The 18167-nt window shown below is 38.4% G+C and overlaps 1 protein-coding gene and 1 non-coding gene across 5 annotated transcripts; one reads left to right on the top strand and one right to left on the bottom strand.

Annotated features, from left to right (window-relative positions):
* Positions 1 to 275: 275 nt before the first annotated feature.
* Positions 276 to 357, bottom strand: trnal-uag (transfer RNA leucine (anticodon UAG)). Its single transcript has one exon. It is a non-coding gene; the product is annotated as a tRNA-Leu (tRNA).
* A 2476-nt stretch (positions 358 to 2833) lies between these two features.
* eef2k (eukaryotic elongation factor 2 kinase) lies at positions 2834 to 16649 on the top strand. 4 transcript variants are annotated; one of them, XM_060861872.1, is made up of 19 exons: positions 2835 to 3104; positions 3465 to 3725; positions 4200 to 4265; positions 5220 to 5320; positions 6611 to 6671; positions 6778 to 6815; positions 7155 to 7326; positions 8229 to 8378; positions 8715 to 8847; positions 8972 to 9099; positions 9661 to 9859; positions 9956 to 9987; positions 10071 to 10148; positions 10391 to 10447; positions 12497 to 12631; positions 13505 to 13693; positions 13803 to 13927; positions 14182 to 14360; positions 15693 to 16649. In XM_060861872.1, the coding sequence occupies exons 2-19, from the start codon at positions 3483 to 3485 to the stop codon at positions 15800 to 15802; spliced, it is 2196 nt and encodes a 731-aa protein (XP_060717855.1). In that variant the 5' UTR covers positions 2835 to 3104; positions 3465 to 3482; the 3' UTR covers positions 15803 to 16649. The 4 variants fall into 4 exon arrangements, with proteins under 4 accessions (XP_060717863.1, XP_060717855.1, XP_060717873.1 ...); XM_060861880.1 differs by lacking the exon at positions 10391 to 10447 and having other exon boundaries at positions 2834 to 3104; XM_060861890.1 differs by lacking the exon at positions 4200 to 4265.
* Positions 16650 to 18167: the final 1518 nt, after the last annotated feature.

The following is an 18167-nucleotide window of genomic DNA, read 5'->3' as shown; positions in this document are numbered from 1 at the left end:
GGTGAATGGGCTACAACAACAAAAGACCTAGTAAGCTTCCCAATCATTAGAATCCATTAGAACATCTTTGGCAAGTGGTACAGCGGAAGAGATTCACAGTATGAGCATAAGTCCACCTGAAAACATGGACCAGAATCTCAAAGGAATGTTTACCAATAACTTGTGGAATCCTGACACATACAAATAAGGTTGATATGAAGGCAGTATTGCTACGTCTATTCTAAGTATTCTAAAAAAAAAAAAAATTATGAAATACTATTTCAGTGAAAACAGTTTGGCAGCGGTGGGATTCGAACCCACGCCATCGAAATGACTGGAGCCTAAATCCAGCGCCTTAGACCACTCGGCCACGCTACCGCTTTCCCAAAATAAACATCTGATCAGCTAATATCTCCCACAGTGCCACAGACTGTCATTAAAATGGTCGAGATTTAATTACAAGCAAATTAAAGAGGCATTAGAGATTTTTTGGGCAATGAGTGACATTAGATATTATTTATTGAATAATTAAAAATATATATATATTTTTATGGCGTGGCACAGAGTTACCAGGAAAAAGAACCAACCAGGTAATAAAATACTATCTTAAAATTCATGGAAGCTTGATAAAGCAATAAACATGAGTACAGAAGAATATCTCCCACACAAGCAGTTAGTCACATAACCCAAATGTGTAAGCCTACATTTATTTCTAGCGGTGGACAATCTAAAGGAATCCGATAAGATTATATTTTTAGCAAGGACCTAAACAACATCTCGGAATTCTATCAGACAATCCCAGTTTTCTTTTTTACCATGGACATCTTCCATTTCTATGAAGAATGAAGGAAATGGATATCTGTGTTGCAGTATGTGCTCCAAAACATTTTTTGAAGGATTAATTTTGCTTAAATAGGTGCAGATTAGATTAGATATATTAGAGAAGCAATGGGGTTCATCCTGGTGTTAATCAAATAATCATGAAATATGGGAACTTCGCAAAGGTTGTTTGCACCACGTTTACATTTCCAGCGTTTGGCAGACAGCCTTATTCGGCAGTACCAATTTACATTATTGAGGGTTAAATGCCTTGCTCGGGGGCCCAATGGCAGCTTAGTGGACCTGGGATTGAACTCACAACCTTCCGATTGATATCCCAACACCTTATCCACCCCAAGCAGAGGCCGGTCCTAAAATTGCCAAACATTGGTTCATATAGCCAAATATATATATATATATATATATATATATATATATATATATATATATATATATATATATATATATATATATATATATATATATATATATATATATATATACGTATATATATATATTTTTTACTTATTTATTTTCATTGTTGTAAGCTCCAGATTCTCCTTCTATGAAGTGATGCATACTCAGATTTCAGCCTCTAACACAGATTGTTTCTGACTGTGATGTTTGCTATGAGCTTCATGATGTACAGTTGGTCATAAATTTCCTCATTAAATTATTTTAATGGTTGTTCATCAAGACCTTTCAGTGAGTTGTTCAGTACTTGAGATCGCTCTTCTTCTTCTTTGGCAGTAGCATTTGTCCAAGTTTGACAAGTATTGCTATAAAATGTTGCTAGAAATGTTGCCTCATTATGTTACCTTAAATTAAAAAACATAAAACAGCTAAAAGTGCAAATATTTCATAGCAAAGATGTGCTGTTAGTTAATGCCCAACTTTATTTAATTCCTCTGTGTCTGTCTGTCAACTAGGTGCCAAGATTCATTTAGTTTTTCATGTGGTGCGTCCTATATGGTAATATTCGTAATGTTTAAATTTAGTATATTACTGTAGTTTTCAGTCAGTTTCTGCCCCAATCACCTAATGTTACATCTACGTGCACAATGAAATTACTTACAACTTAAACATTTGATCTCAATAAATACCATGCAGATCATTGTAATAGCAAACGATTATGCATCTATATATGAGTATTAAGGAAATCTGTTTAATTTTATATTTCATGGGCATGTGGAAGTTTGTCTACTGGTTTTAGGGGAACATTGAGAGCTTATTTTAGTTCATGTCAGGCTTTTGCAGTCATTTTTTATGAGAAATAAGAAGAATAAGAAGAAGACTGTATTTACCATGCATTCAGTAAACTGATCATGATCATCTAAACGATTCCTCTTAAAGAATCATTGAAGAATCACAGGCTCAAAAGCATTAAAACAGGGATGATTATTTTTAATGTAGTGTTAATTTATATTGTGTTGTTGATGGTACAATAATCATCTCATTTAATGAGATGAAAAATCACAGGAGCAAGAGTTTGTCACAGCTGTGTTGATATTTAGTAGAACAACAGGATATTGCTATTATATAACACTTCTAAAAACATAATGGTTTAGAGGAAAACAAAATGGAGAGGGGTCGGTTCAAATGATCCGACTCACTGAAAAGAGCCAGAATTCTTTCTCTCTCTCTCTCTCTCTCTCTCTCTCTCTCTCTCTCTCTCTGTGTGTGTGTGTGTGTGTGTACGTGCAGTCCGTGCATGGAGGCCATGTCGTTGTGGGCGTGGTGTACGACACACACACACGACTCTATATGGATCTTCTCGTATTTTTCACTGAGACCTCTAGTGGTAGTTTTAGTTATAACCTTTAGTTTACCGAATTATGATTTATTCGAACTTGGAGCATAATTTGAATCAGACACACAGCCTGATTTTTCTACACACAAAAGGTGAATGGCACAGAACTTGGCACCTTTTCGGGTAAACAGCAGTTTGTCAGTAGAAGTCACTGCGCATGGGCTGTAGTAAGAAGGCGTGCACTGGCTCCATCCAGCACTGTGTACAGATATGCACGGGAGGGGTGTGTGTGTATGTGTGTATGTACGCGTGTCTCTGTGTGTGTGTCACAGGATTGATTTAGTGCTGGATTGGAGTGTGCAGTGCTGATGGTGGGACACTTTGTGTTCTTCACTGAGGATTATTATTAATCTTTCTCATGAAAAATAACCAGATTAAGACCTGCTACACTTTTCATCTTTCATTTGCACAAACTCTGGAAATAACTGGACAGAAACAGAAGACCTGGTGAATGTTTTGCCTTCCGCACACTAGCTTTGTTGATTATTAGCGAAAGGTGGGTCACTTGTTTATCTTCACGTTTCTGGCGACTTGATGGTGGTACAGATCTCTATGCTAGCTGTTAGCTTTGTGTGAACTACACTAAAGTGTATTCTGATGACGTTTATTCCCGAAAACAGATTGGATATGTAGTGAGAATAGGCTAATTTTAATATGCTACATGCTAAGGAAGCTGGCCTAAAATAACCATGGCGGTAGGTGTTGGATGTTGTAGTCTAGTGGTTAAGGCGTTGGACTAGTCACCAGAAGGTCGTGAGTTCGAATCCCACTGCTGGGATTCCTGCGTAAGGCATTTTAACCCTTAATTGTTCAGTTGTATAAATTGTAAACCAGTTTGGTCTTCTATTTATTTTAGCAGCACTTAAAGATCACCATGGCAGAAGAAGAACTCATGTTCACAATGGAGGAGGTGGACAGTCTGAAAAGACCTTCTGTGAGAAGGACTGTGTCTTCAGGTCATGACAGCACGGTCGATGATGAGGAAGATGATTTCTACATCTGCCCCATCACCGATGATCCCATCAGTCCGACGAAAGGCATCTGTGATTACCTTCATGACCTCGTCCACCAGAAACAACTCTCTAACTCGTTGCCCAAGAACTCTTTCAGCTACAAGGTAACACCTGTTTAAGTGAGAATATTTCCCCTTAGTAGACCTGAATGTTTGCATGTAAACATTTATTAGACAAAAAAAACAATTTGAATGTAATAATATGCAAGTGGTTTGTCCTTTGTGAAAATAGCTGAAGATAAACAGCCCTGTCTGAAACACATGCTTAGATTCTGGTCAGCACCTGCTTCCTGAAACGTCTTCTAAAGGACTGAGCTTTCACAGCATTTTCTCTGTTGATCTCACTGACATTCAAGTCTTTGTTTTAACATATTATATAACACTGCATGCTTTGGTGTGCAGTTCTAGCTGGGAATGTTTTTTTAGCTGTACTGTTGCTCACTTGGTTGTGGTTAGTGCTTGATTCTTCTACTTTTATGTCAAGTAGCAGAATCAAATCTAATCAAACCTGTGCCAAATGGAGAATGTATAGTTTATGTCTAACTGTCTGCTTTATCTGACCATCACCTTCCTCTTCAGAACAAACACGAAACATCTCCAGAGGTGCATTCGGTCAGGTTTGGTTCTTTAACTGAGAAAGGTCGGGTATGTGCATTTAGCAAATTTTTCCACACGTTTTTCTTCCCCTTCTTATCCCTTGCGGCATACACTCCCTCATTTTTTCCCCCATTTCTCATTAATCTGATCTCTCCCTGTAGCTTCTCATGGTCTGGTATGCATGTCCTTACTTTGCCCTTAAGGTTTCTCTCCTTTATAAGCACCTGTTGTTTCAGCTGTTTGCTACCTGCAGGGAAACAAGAGAAACTAGAGAAACTTCTTGAAGAAATATATACATATATATTCACACAGTATATATGAAAATGTACAGATAAAAGTATTCTCAGATATTTTAAAAACCCTTAAACTACTTTTAACAGCTGTTCCAGATCTCATGGTAATCCGTAACACACCTATCTGTATATACGTGTGTGTGTTCATGTGCATGTTCAATGTGCATGTTCAGACCTTTCAAAATCTCTAATTATAGGCTGCAGAGCTTAGTATCTGAGCCACAGTATCTGAGGCAAGTCTGCTGTTTGATGAATTATGGTAGCAAAAGCAACCAAATCCAGCAAGTTTACGTTCCACGTCATTTCCATAATTGCCCTCATGAGGCTCCTACTATCACGTTGTGTTTCTCTTGTTGTCTCTTGCTGTTGTCATCTTGGATTTTAGCCATATAGGTCAGCCAAGATTTTGAGGTATTTTTAACATTTACTCAGCCTTTTGAGGAAAATATAGATCCTTCTGTTCATTTCCTATCTGCTGATTTGAACAAAAATCCTTGCATGAACTTTTGTTACTGTTTTTTTTTTTTGTCGCTTTCTGCACTTCTCTGCTCTTCTCTACTTGTAGCGAATAGTTTTTTGAGCATATGTAGTTTTTCCTATGCAATTTTATATAAAACACAGGAAAAAGAAGAAAATCTATGTCCATATCTATCCAGACATAAAGTTTTGAATGATTTTTCAGGGAATTTCTTTCCCTCCCTTTTTCTAGGCTGCTTGGAAACATGCTATTGAGAAAGCAAAGGCTATGCCAGACCCCTGGGCCGAGTTTCACCTAGAAGACGTTGAAACGGAGCCTTGCATTCGTTACAGGTCTGTAGTTTAAAGTCGATTTACTTCCTTTGTGAACGATAGTGAAAATATTGAGTTTTTCTTTATCATAACAGTGTGTGACAGAGTCAACAAGGAAGCAGAGGCTTGCATGTCCTGTTTTACGTGCTAAATTTAACATGGCAGTAAAGCAGTTCCCATCCATTCTTGATGGCTGTATGTCGGAGCTGATGTGCAGCCAATAGTAGGGGCTGCGCTCTTCTTGGAATGCTCCACATGGTACACAGTGTTCTGCCTAAGAGGAGCGTTTTGCACGTTTACTCGTGTAAATAAAAGTCATGTGCTAACAGGGTCGTGTTTCTTTTACAGCGCACCATACTGTGCCTGAGCTGTTTTTCTCTAAGAGACTCAGCAGGACCTTGTTTAAGAGGATTAAAAAAATTTTTTTTTTGTTCTCACCAGAAATTCACAAAATATCGTCTATGAACGCTATAATTTAGTCGTCGGTAGAGGGAGAAAAAAAAACGACTGACACTAAAAACCTCAACAAAGGGAAATAGGAACAGGATTTCCAACATGTCTGAATGACATTTTAGTTATTTCAGATATTATGGAAATGTTTTAATCCAGTGTGATTTTCAATATAGTGCAGTTTGAAAAGTTGAGGAAAGAAAGGCCACATGTCTACATGGAGACTGACAGGCAAGTCAGAGGCCACACCCCCTTACAGAGACGACCATATATAGGCTTTTGGCCGTGTTTTGCGTTTTGCTCAGTAGGTACTATTTTGATTCAGTGCAACTGTAGCAAAAATACTGAGACTCAGAATAATGCTTTTAAACTAGATATTTAGGCAACACTTTTTATGAAGGTTTTTCTTACATTTACATCTATTGCATTTGGCAAACGGCCTTATCCAGAGCGACTTACATTTTTATTTTATTTATTTATTTTTTTACAACTTAGCGTTAAGGGCCTTTCTCAGGAGCCCAATAGTGGCAGCTTTGTGGACTTGGAACGCAAACTCACAACCTTCCGATCGGTTGTCCAACACCTCACTCTCTAGGCTACTACATCCCACATTATGATGACAAGTTTGGATAAAGGAAGTACATAGAGGATGAAAATCATCAAATTTCCGGTCTACTTCAGCTTGAAGTTTCACAACGGCACAGCTATTTACATTTACGGCATTTAGCAGACGCGACTCCTTTTTTTTGAATATGTAAATTTTATTTTATTCAACTGAGGGGATTTGAACTCACAACCTTTTGATTGGTAGCCTTAACCACTAGGCTAATTGTGCGTTTTTGTGCCCTGGTTATCCTCTAGGTACAGTGCCATTACTGGCGAATGGGTGCAGGACCAAGTCTTCATCAAGATGTCCTCTCAGGTAATAATAACAACACTGTCAATAACTCTAACTAGATTTTGAGTCACCATTAAGTGTGTTGATTAGTTGACTTCTGACTTTTGTTTAATAAACGTTTCTCTTACAGCCCTTTGGAAAAGGCGCCATGAGAGAGTGTTTCCGAACGTAAGAACTGTGAAGTTTTATTCTTCGGCATATATCCATTCACTCCTGCACTACATTCCTTACATAGCAGATCAGGGTAAAACATTCCACGTATGGAGGTTTTGGGTTCCGTGTATGGTTTCGTGTTCCCTGAGTGACACGGAAACGGTTTATTAAAAAATAAAAAAACCCATAAAAGCTGCAGTATCATGGCTCCTTTCGTAACATCATAACTGTCTTGAGTAAAGTTTTTGGTTTGTGTACTTGTTAATCTTCACAGCAGGACTTCCTTATGACTGTGGTGTAAAGTTGCTCTTCACACTCAGCTGCTGTGTGACACACCGTTTTGTTGCCTTGCAGAAAAAAGTTGTCGAACTTCTCGCATAGCAGCAACTGGAAATCAGCCTCCAACTACGTTGCTAAGCGCTACATGGAGACGGTGGACAGAGATGTTTATTTTGAGGATGTCAGATTACAAATGGAAGCTAAATTATGGGGTGAAGAGTATAATCGCCACAGGCCTCCAAAGCAGGTAAAACATTTTTTCAGCTTGCTAACCCCCCCCCTTTTTTTTCTTACACACACACACACACACACACACACTTTTTTTAAAAAAAAAAAAAATCTTTTTTAAAGATAAAAAATTATTCATAAAGCATCTTAACCCTTACATGAGCTCATAAGGTCATAGAAATGTGTTGTAGACAATATATAATAATGATAGTGAGTTAATAAGATGATGCAGATTAGATCATGTAAGGATTATTTTTGTGACCAATCATATTCATATAACATCTACAACCCAGAACTACACACACACACACACACACTTTTTTTTTTTTTTAAAAATCTTTTTTAAAGATAAAAAATTATTCATAAAGCATCTTAACCCTTACATGAGCTCATAAGGTCATAGAAATGTGTTGTATACAATATTTAATAATGATAGTGAGTTAATAAGATGATGCAGATTAGATCATGTAAGGATTATTTTTGTGACCAATCATATTCATATAACATCTACAACCCAGAACTACACACACATACACACACTAACATCTCCGACACAGAGCTGAATTGCCATATTGGCAGAAATGATATAATTTGGCTCTATGACATTTCTGCACTGTGTCTGAGATGTTTACATTTTTTACATATATTTTATACAGATGTTAGTGTGTATCTATAATACGATCGGTCACGAGCGCAATCCCTACACAATATAGCATGAAATATCTTAACATCTAGACAAAGTCAAGGCTTGTAAGTGAAGACCAGATTTTAAAAGCGCTCCTTTTTCTTTATTTTTTTCTTTTCATTGCTCCTGAATCACTCTTAAGATAAGATTCCTAGTTAGAAATTTTTTTCAAATCATTCTCGGACTCTTTATGAATAAGGCTTGTGGGTTTGGTGTTTGGTTATCTTCACGTGTAGGTTGACATCATGCAGATGTGTGTTGTGGAAATTACCTCACGCCCGGGGAAACCACTTTTCCACCTGGAGCACTACATCGAGGGACAATACATCAAGTACAACTCGAACTCTGGCTTTGTGAGGGATGATAACATACGTCTCACTCCTCAGGTACGGTATATCGTCTCAGCACAAAATGTAGTTGCAATGAGCTGCAAAAAAATGACGTCTTATCAAGTGAAAACATCCTCAAATCCTGTTTCCTAATTAATTTTTTTTTTATTACAAGAAACCTAATATAAGATAACTGAACCTTAGTTTTAGTCATTTCTATTCTTGATATCTTATTTTTGGTTTGTTATAATCTTATAATAGGAAATACTCGATAAATCTGGCTATATTTAAGATATTTTCACTCAATCAGATGTCAGTTAATGCAGTTTTAAAGTGATCTGTAATTCACACGTAGCACAAGCCGGTGTTCACACGACAATTCTGTGGTCTTAGGCTTTCAGTCACTTTACGTTCGAACGCTCGGGACACCAGCTGATAGTCGTGGACATTCAGGGTGTCGGAGATCTCTACACAGACCCTCAGATCCACACAGAGAAGGGCACTGACTTTGGTGATGGAAATTTGGGTACTTATCTAGATCTTCCTCTTCAGTACGAGCACTCATGCATGATCTGTCTAGAATGAACCAGGAAGAGATTTCTGACTTCAAATTGCGCGTGGACTCGTTTCTGATGTTATCTTTCCATAAGGTGTACGAGGCATGGCCCTGTTCTTCCACTCGCACCTGTGTAACAAGATTTGTAAGAGTATGGGCCTCACACCGTTCGACCTGGCTCCTGCAGAAAGCGCTCAGCTGGACTGCACCAACAAGCTGCTGGTGAGTCTCGTACCAGATGCTGCGCTTAACATCCGGATTTTAAAAGAGTCTATTCATTAATAAGAGTTAAACAGTGTGGATGGTGAACAAGGAAGTATTCTGAAAAAAAAAACACAACACAACACTCCAGCGTACTCGGTCAAGTGTTGCGTCTTGACAAATTATAACACTGGCAAACATTAGTTGTTGAAATGATTTTTATTAAGGTGTTCATTGTGTCAGGGAATGAAAGATTCACTTAGAAGTAAAAGATTTCAGTATTAGATAGTAAAGGATCTTGTCTTGAGGCTTCATCGTGGCTCGATTTTACGATTTTTTTGATCACAAAACAAGTTCTCGTACACACACACAACCAAAATCCCTTCTTGTTGTTTATAAGCCCCTCTTAGCACTATTAGTCTATTGGTTAATTGAAATCGGATCACGTTTACGCTTTACAGAGACATTAGTAGGTTCTTTATGGGTGTGGTGTCAATCACCGAAGCGTAATATCAGCCATTACCCTTGACCACTCTGTGAAAATGAAGAAGACGTGTTGTGTTGGGGGTTTTTTTCTGTTAGGAGTCAGCGCAAACCGTACTCCGTGGCTCTGAGGAACACTGCGGCTCTCCCAGGGTGCGCACTACCTCGTTTACCCACGGCCCCCCTCTATTGTCTCGTCTCTCGGAGACTTCCTCTGCTGACGAGAACATGAGCGATGCAGACTCCGTTCCTTGTTCACCCCTGAGTCTGGGGGCCTTCGCAGGCCGCTCTCCCTTGGGTAAAGTCTCCTACATTAGGATGTGTGATTAGTCCGTGTTTCTCCTTATTTGCATTTCATCTCATTGTTGTTGTTTTATTTCTTTTTATGAAACAGATGACGCAGACAGAAACAACTGGAATCGAAAGGTTAGGATGAGAAACAAAAAAGGTTTTCATTTAAACAAACAGATTAGCCTAGACCTGAATCCCGAATCATCTTTTATTCCCAGGACTCCGAGAGCGGCGGAGACAGCGGTTACCCAAGTGAGAAACGCAGCGAAGGAGACCCAGGAGAACACCATGACAGGGTATTTCTCTATGTTTTTATTTATTTTTATTTTTAATCCTGCCTCATACAAGCAATATTTACTTAAGTAAATGACTTCTGATATACTCATTTTTAAAAGAAGAGTTTTTTTTGTATTATGTTTATTTGGAATTTATGTATTTATGCGATGTATTTAAACACCTCTAGTAATAATGGCAGTGAAATAAACCAGGTTTTGATTCTTCATGACCGTGATAGTGGCTTTTATACGTCACTGTGTAGGCTCGACCTTTCTACAACAGGCATTACTCCGAATCGGATGAAGACAGCGTCCGTCGGGTAAATACAACTAATCCACTTCTCCGCTCGATCACAATCCAGTAGCCATGTAACTCACTCCTTTATGTGTATCTCACCTCACTCTTTCTTCAGCTTTCCACATTTACACTGCTGTCTAACGCTGATCACTTTCCCCTTCACTTTCCTTTCACCTCCTTTCTCAGTATAAAGTGGTCGGTAACTCCAGCAAGTTCTCCGTTACTCTAAACCTCCCTGACTCGCGGACGGTGATTTCCTGCATGCGACACGTTTAGTCTTTTGCCCTTCCTCTGGTTTGAGCATCAGTATTGTTTATGAACCAGTTAGGCAGATTACCTGCTCTCAGGTCTTCTCTTGCCTCTTGGTACTCCAGTGCATGTCGATGGAGGATATCATGAGTGTTCAGTTCCCACAGACAGAAGCACAAACTTTTTTTTTTGCTCGTTTTTATTTCCATGAAGTTTCATACATTTTCAGTTTTGTTGTGCTGCATGTAAATGGTTCATCTTTATAAGTGAAAGAGACTTGCTAGTGTGTCACCACTCTATTATTCGAATGTAATTACGTTCTAGTTCTTGTCTTCTGTGTCCGCATGTGTTCCTAGCAATCGATGAATTCATTAAATTGGAAATCTCAGGGTCAGTTTGCAGACTAAATGAAACAAAATGTTAAAAATGTCTGAATCTTCACCTCTCGTGATGAGTTGGCTGAAACCAACTGAATTCTGAGAAATAAAAAGGAAACAAGCTCATCTTGGTTACAAAGACCTGATAATATCAGCCAGTGTTAGTGTTCAGGGAGATATAAGGGTAATAGAGAAGAGGTTGAGTGTTTTTGTTATGGCATGTTGTTATTATTATTATTATTATTATTATTATTATTATTATTATTATTATTATTAATGGTGCTTGCAAAGAAACATTCTTGTTATTGTGCTGGACAAAATTTCGGCGCGCAAGTTGTCCTGCAGCTTTTTTTCCTAGACTCAAGAATGAGGTGTCAAATTGACTGGCTCATTGAGGGGAGGTGTGCTATGACTTTTATAAGCGATCCAACAAACGATGTTCACACAGCGGACGAAAAAGCGGCCAAAAAAATCCCATAGAAATTCCTTAAAAATCAAAAATTTGTACAACATGGACATGTGACATATCAAAACACTCAGCACGATGAGGGGAACTTGCCACATGCAAGCTCCATTAACATTTTCTTCAGGAAATGTACATTGTAGTTATTATTATTACTATTTTATAAAGAAGCAGCCTTTATACTTTACAGAACAGCAGTTTTTATTTATTTATTTGCAAGAAGCAGATTTTATACTTTACAGCACAGTGATTTTATTTATATATATATATATATGTGTATATATGTGTGTGTGTGTGTGTGTGTGTGTGTGTGTGTGTGTAAATGTGCATATATGTGTGTGTGTGTATTTGTGTGTGTGTGTGTATTATTTCTTTATTTGGAAATAGCAGCCTTTATACGTTACCACAGTTATTAATTTATTTATATCCCAACAAGCAGCCTTTATACTTTACAGCTTATTTATTTATTTGTTTGTTTGTTTATTTAGGAAGAAGCAGCCTTTATACTTTACAGCACAGTGAATCAATGCTTGATTGATTTATTTATTCCAGGTTATTTTGAAGCTGGACCAGAGAGGGATAAGGTTCTTATTCAAGGGACCAGCAGTGACAGTTTTTCAGTGCTGGAGCTTGAACCCATGACCTTGTAATCAGAGCCTTTAACCTATGAACCATTTTAACCTCTTAAGCTCCAATGAACTAGCTGTAATTCCAGATCTTACTCTCAAAAAAATAAAGTAAAAAATCCTTTGAGCAACAAAGTACTACATTTACAACTAATCTTCTTTGCTTGTCATTTTTACCCCTGTGAATTTGCACCTCCTGCTTTGTCCAGTAACTGAGGTTGATGATTCTTGCATTTTCAAAACTACCGCACAAACATAAATCTGCACCATTGGGGTCAAACTCTGCACTTTTGAGCATCTCCCTTTATTCTTTCTACTGTCACTTTTTTAACACACGTATTCTTTCTACCCTGCAGCTAACAGAGGAAAAATGGAGTTTCTTCCATTCATCCCGTGCCCACGTTCACAGACCGTCCTGTGTGGCAGTCGAGGTGGAGAGACTGAATTCGCAGTTCCTTGAAAGGAAAATTGGGAAATCTATTCTGGGCAAGGTAGAGCACTTTTTCACTTTACACCCGTGTGTCATGTAGATGATTACATAAATATTTATATTAGTATCTCAGATATCTCAGAAAAAAACAGACTTGCATTGGTTTATTATTCATTGTCTCAAAACTGCTTTAAGACAATGTCCATTGTAAAAAGCGCTATACAAATAAACTTGAATTGAATTGAATTGAATTATTCACAGTGTGTGTTTGTGTGTGTGTGTGCGTGGATGGTGTGTGTGCGTGGATGGTGTGTGTGCGTGGATGGTGTGTGTGCGTGGATGGTGTGTGTGCGTGGATGGTGTGTGTGCGTGGATGGTGTGTGTGCGTGGATGGTGTGTGTGCGTGGATGGTGTGTGTGCGTGGATGGTGTGTGTGCGTGGATGGTGTGTGTGCGTGGATGGTGTGTGTGCGTCGATGGTGTGTGTGCGTCGATGGTGTGTGTGTGTGTAAATGTGTGTGTGTGTGTGTGTGTAAATGTGTGTAAGTGTGTGCACGTGTGTGTGTGTGTGTGTGTAAGTGTGTGTGTGTGTGTGTGTGTGTGTAAGTGTGTGTGCGTGTGTAAGTGTGTGTGCGTGTGTAAGTGTGTGTGCGTGTGTGCGCGTGTGTGCGTGTGTGTGCGTGTGTAAGTGTGTGTGTGCATCCTTTTCATTATACAGTGAAAATGGAAAAATCTGCAGTCTGTTATTTATAGCTACAATTACACTTTATTAAAATTAGCTGCTTGTCAGATAATTATGTGCTTGACCACATGATGTATTTAATTGAATTTAATTATTTATTTAATTTTTAATTTTTTTAACCATATATGCTAAGGAAATTCACTGGATATAACAGTGTATGTACAGTCACTAAATTCTGCTTTCACCTCATCAGGTACATCTGGCCATGGTCCGATATCACGAAGCGGGTCGGTTCTGTGAAAAAGATGCACCATGGGACCAGAATTCTGCTGTGTATCATCTGGAGAGGGCAGCAATGTGTGGCGAGCTGGAGGCTATCGTAGCACTGGGGCAGTTATATCTGCAGCTGCCACATCATGTCCTACCTGAGATGGAACTGCAGGTAGTGTTTGCTGTTTTATCAAGTTTTTTTTTTCCTTCACAAAGCTGAACTAAAAAGTACATGCTTTCTGAATGTATTTTGTCTGTGCTGCTGTGGACTGGGACAACAGGACAACGACGAGAACAGGAAGAAAGGTTTCCACCTGTTACTTCAGGCAGCTGAGGCTGGAGACAGACCCAGTATGATTTTAGTCGCCAGAGCGTTTGACACAGGAGTAAACCTCCCACCTAACAGGTAGAAAATCATCTATAAATTGTCTAGATATTTCTATTAACTACACCCAAAGTTCATATCTCTAAAACCGACCAATTACTACAACATCTAATTAGTGCAACTCCTCTGTCTGTCAGTAGAAGGGTGCTTTGATGGGTTCAACCACACAAACATCTGACTGGCTTTTACAGATCACATCTAAAGATTAAAACGTAGAGACGGGCTGTTGAATTTTCACCCGTGATTTATTTTTTGGTTTTATTTATGTTGTGCAGGACACAGGACTGGGAGGAAGCGGTGCAGTGGTACGAGTGTGCGCTCAACATGACTGATTATGATGAGGGAGGAGAGTTTGATGGCATGCAGGATGAACCGCGCTACCTCCTTCTCGCTCGGGTGGCTGAGATGTACCAAGAGGGACGTTTCGGCCTCAATGCAGATCCTCAGAGAGCCGGTACGTATGGAAATGTTATGTTTTTATTATTATTTTTGTGTTGTGTGACATCATCACAACACACATTCATCCAAAGCCTTCTCTGATTCATGTGTGTGAACATGACTAAAGCCATGTTAGAAAGCTACTACATATGTGTCTTGACTCGTAGGAGTTGAAAAATCCTGTGCTTGAAATTTTGCTAATTTTGCGATCCTAAAGAAACTCGGCAGAATCCCGGAGGTCCTGATTTCCTTCGGTTCTGTATTGATGCATGGATGTTTACTCGTGTTATCTCGCTGTCTTAAAAACAACCTCTGTACAAATCACAGTTCATCAGACATAAACCAAGAAGCTCTGAGATCGTTACACACCGTTAGACAGCTTTGTTTGCTAGCTACAGAAACAACATTCTTAAATTGTTATACAATAATTAAAACCATTCTAAAATATGAATCTGGCAATAACCTGTATCACAAGTAATAAATAAAAACAGCTTTGTTTAAGGAACATGGAGTAAATTTCACGTTAGACGTTCAAAGAGTTTCTGAACCTCTGGGATATTAATTTGTAGCTAAAGGAGTTCCTGTTAAATTAAATGCACCGGACCGCAAAAAAGTCTTAACGCTAAAGAAGATTTGTATTGCTGTCTTATCACCTCCTTGCAAAGGAAAGTCCGATAAAAGCCTGTGTGACTTGAGGAGCAAGCTCCAGGGTCAGATTACCATAAGATGAGATTTCCTACAGGTCAGCTATGTGTTACACAACACTACACACTTTGGTCAAGGAGCATAGCAGCGTGGAGGAGGAGTAATTACCGACAGAACGGTGATTTCCAGATAAACAAGAAATCTCAGAGCATTCATGAAAGATTAATACTTAAACTGAGAAGCATTACGCTCATACAGCAGGAAAGCATAAAAACAGGAAAATAAGTAAGCATCCGGAGGAAATTCCTGTCCGCTGAAGGGAAAAGGATGTGGGACATGAAAGACGTGTCTTTGCGGTTACTTTAGCTTCCTGTCCACGTTTTTTAGGTGAACTTTGACCTCGCAAATATTTAGCTGTTATTCTTAGTTCGTTTTATTTTATTTACACAACTGTTAAGGGTTTTAATGGCCTCACTCAAGGGCTCTACATTGAGACCTTGGTGGTGCTGGGATTTGAACTCACAACCTTCTGATCAGCAGTCCAACATCTTCACTACTGAGATTCACATTTGTATTATTTATTGCTCAAAAGCTTACCTGAAAGAACTCCTTAGCAAAACCCAGATGAGGTCTAAAACAGAACCTGAGGTATTTTTTTCACCCATTTTTGTTATACCCGAATGTCATGTCCTTTGTCCTGTAGGCGATCTCTTCACCGAGGCAGCCGACGCAGCCATGGAAGCGATGAAGGGCAGACTGGCGAACCAGTACTACATGAAAGCTGAAGAAGCGTGGTCAGCTATGGAAGAGTAAACAAATGAACCATTTTATCTCTCAGGACTGTTAACGGTGTGCATTTCTTCGTGAAATATGTTTACATTCTCTTCTTCAACGGCATCTTTCAGTGTGCTGTGCTGTCTGGTTTGATACGGTGTGTCCTAAAGCATGCACCAACACAAATGCCTTTATAGATATTCGGGTTCTCTTATAAGCTGGTCAGTTGCTCAGAGATGTGAACGGAAATGAAATAAATTTGCAGGTTTTTACATTTTTAAGACTACAGGTAAGCATTGGGACTCTTAGCAATGGCAGTAACATCATCACTTCAAAGAAAAGAAGAACCACGAGAAGACGAATTAGCACTACGTACACATACCGTATACTCTGTATGTATCAGATGTATCAGGGTTTTTTGGGGGGTTTATCCGATTCTTATGTCAAGAATCGCATGCCGGTGTGTTTGAGGGTGCCAGGTAATAAAAATATTTCCCATAAGTATAATTACTTTGTTAAGCACATGGCTAGATCGAAATATCCCCAATGTACAATCCTGTTATTTATTTTATTCAGCATACACACGTTGGCTGTGTAACATAATTGTGATAAATATATTATTAGCCCCTGAGAAATATCAGACAAAATAAATTGCCCCTTTGAAAGCACTAGTGACGCCGGATGAATATAAAGTGAGTGATGGAACTGTCTTTGCTACGTTGCTGTCTTGTGGTCTGACTTTTTTTTTTGTGTAATCTTCACTGATTTAAAAAAAAATGGTTTGGTTCATTCTGCTTGTTTTTACCAACCTTTATGTTGAAAGAAACAAAATTGTGAATTTTGTTTACAAGAACAAAAACGTAATAAAAATACAAAGTGCGGATAAGATGACGTGTGAGTGTTACATGCGTGAAAGTGTAATTGAACTTGGCAATGGTCTGAGATCAAGGTTACAGGATAAATAAACTTAAAAGTAAAGTGAAGATAAAATAATCAACAGGACAATTACATGGCTAATGAGTTAGTGTGTCTTATAGCATATAGTTACGAGCAGCAATGTTACATCTAATGTAAAATACAGTGATGCAATATTATCCTATATGACCAAAAGTATGTGGACACTTGTGCTTTTTGAATATCACATTAAAATGTTGCCTCCTTTTGACTGTTAGAATAAGATCCACTCTTCTGGGAAGGGTTTCCTATATGTTTGAGCATGGCTGTGGATTTTTGTTCCTTTTTTTGGCGTGAAATCAGACCCTGATGGTGTGCAGCTCATCCCAAAGGTGATCGGTGTCGTTGAGGTCAGGACTCCATGTAGGACACTTGAGATCTTCCGCTTCGTCTCTACAGCAAGCTACAGCATCCAAATAATCTTGTGCTTGCAATTTTTGGGTGTAATATGGTTAGGTGTCCACAAACATTTGGTCATTTAGTGTATATGAGTCATAGACAGTAAATGAGAAGAATATGAAGCTGTGTCGCACCTCTGGTGACGGACAAATCATTATAAGGGGCGTGTTTTTCATCATTTTTGACTAACCTCTTAATGCAATAGGGTGGGGAAGACAGATATTTCAGACCACTGTGTATTTTGAAGTATGTGACACCAATTTGGGAAAAATCCCTTCCTGTTTCAGCATGATAATGACCCTCCTTTACAAACCGAGGGCCATAAAGGAATGGTTTGTGTTTTGAGTTTTTTGATTTTTGAGCATTTTGAGTAAAATGGCCTGGATGACTGCAAGTAATGATACCACTCTATTGGCCATGTAGTGTAAAGAAAAGTGATCAATTAAAGGATTGACTCTTCCCTTGAAGGAGCCTAGTGGACAAATGCCAACAGAACAATCCCTTGAGTATAAAAGAGCCGCCATATTTTCTTTTAATTTGTCATATGTACATATACTGTATACTGTACCTTTGTCTTAATGACTTTAATGCTCAGACTATACATTTGTTGCTGTAGCACTTTAGGTTGGGTTTAATACCAATAATTAATCATTTCTAAAGTAAAAATATAGCACAGACACACACTTAGGGGCAGATAGAAAGCCTCTTAATTAGAATCAGAATATAGTCTATAATCAGAATATAGTGGGTTGATGTCAGGGCTTTGTGCAGGAGACAGTAAATGATCTACCTGAGTCTTTTAATTGTGATTGTTATTATTATAGTTGTTTTACCTTTTTTCTTTTCTTTTTTTTACTTATAACTTTTTATTAGTAGATTAATTTTTATTCTGCAATTTTTTTCTTTTATTTCACAAAATTTGTTTTATTTTTTATATTCATATATCATATTTTTGAGAGAAAGAGAGTGAGAGAGAGACTGAGAGAGAGAGAGAGAGAGACAGTGAGAGAGAGACAGTGAGAGGGAGAGAGAGACAATGAGAGAGAGAGGG

The sequence above is a fragment of the Tachysurus vachellii genome, chromosome 2, assembly GCF_030014155.1.
Source record: "Tachysurus vachellii isolate PV-2020 chromosome 2, HZAU_Pvac_v1, whole genome shotgun sequence".
In the NCBI taxonomy this organism is placed as follows: Eukaryota; Metazoa; Chordata; class Actinopteri; order Siluriformes; family Bagridae; genus Tachysurus; species Tachysurus vachellii.
This window is presented reverse-complemented; position numbering and strand designations above follow the sequence as displayed.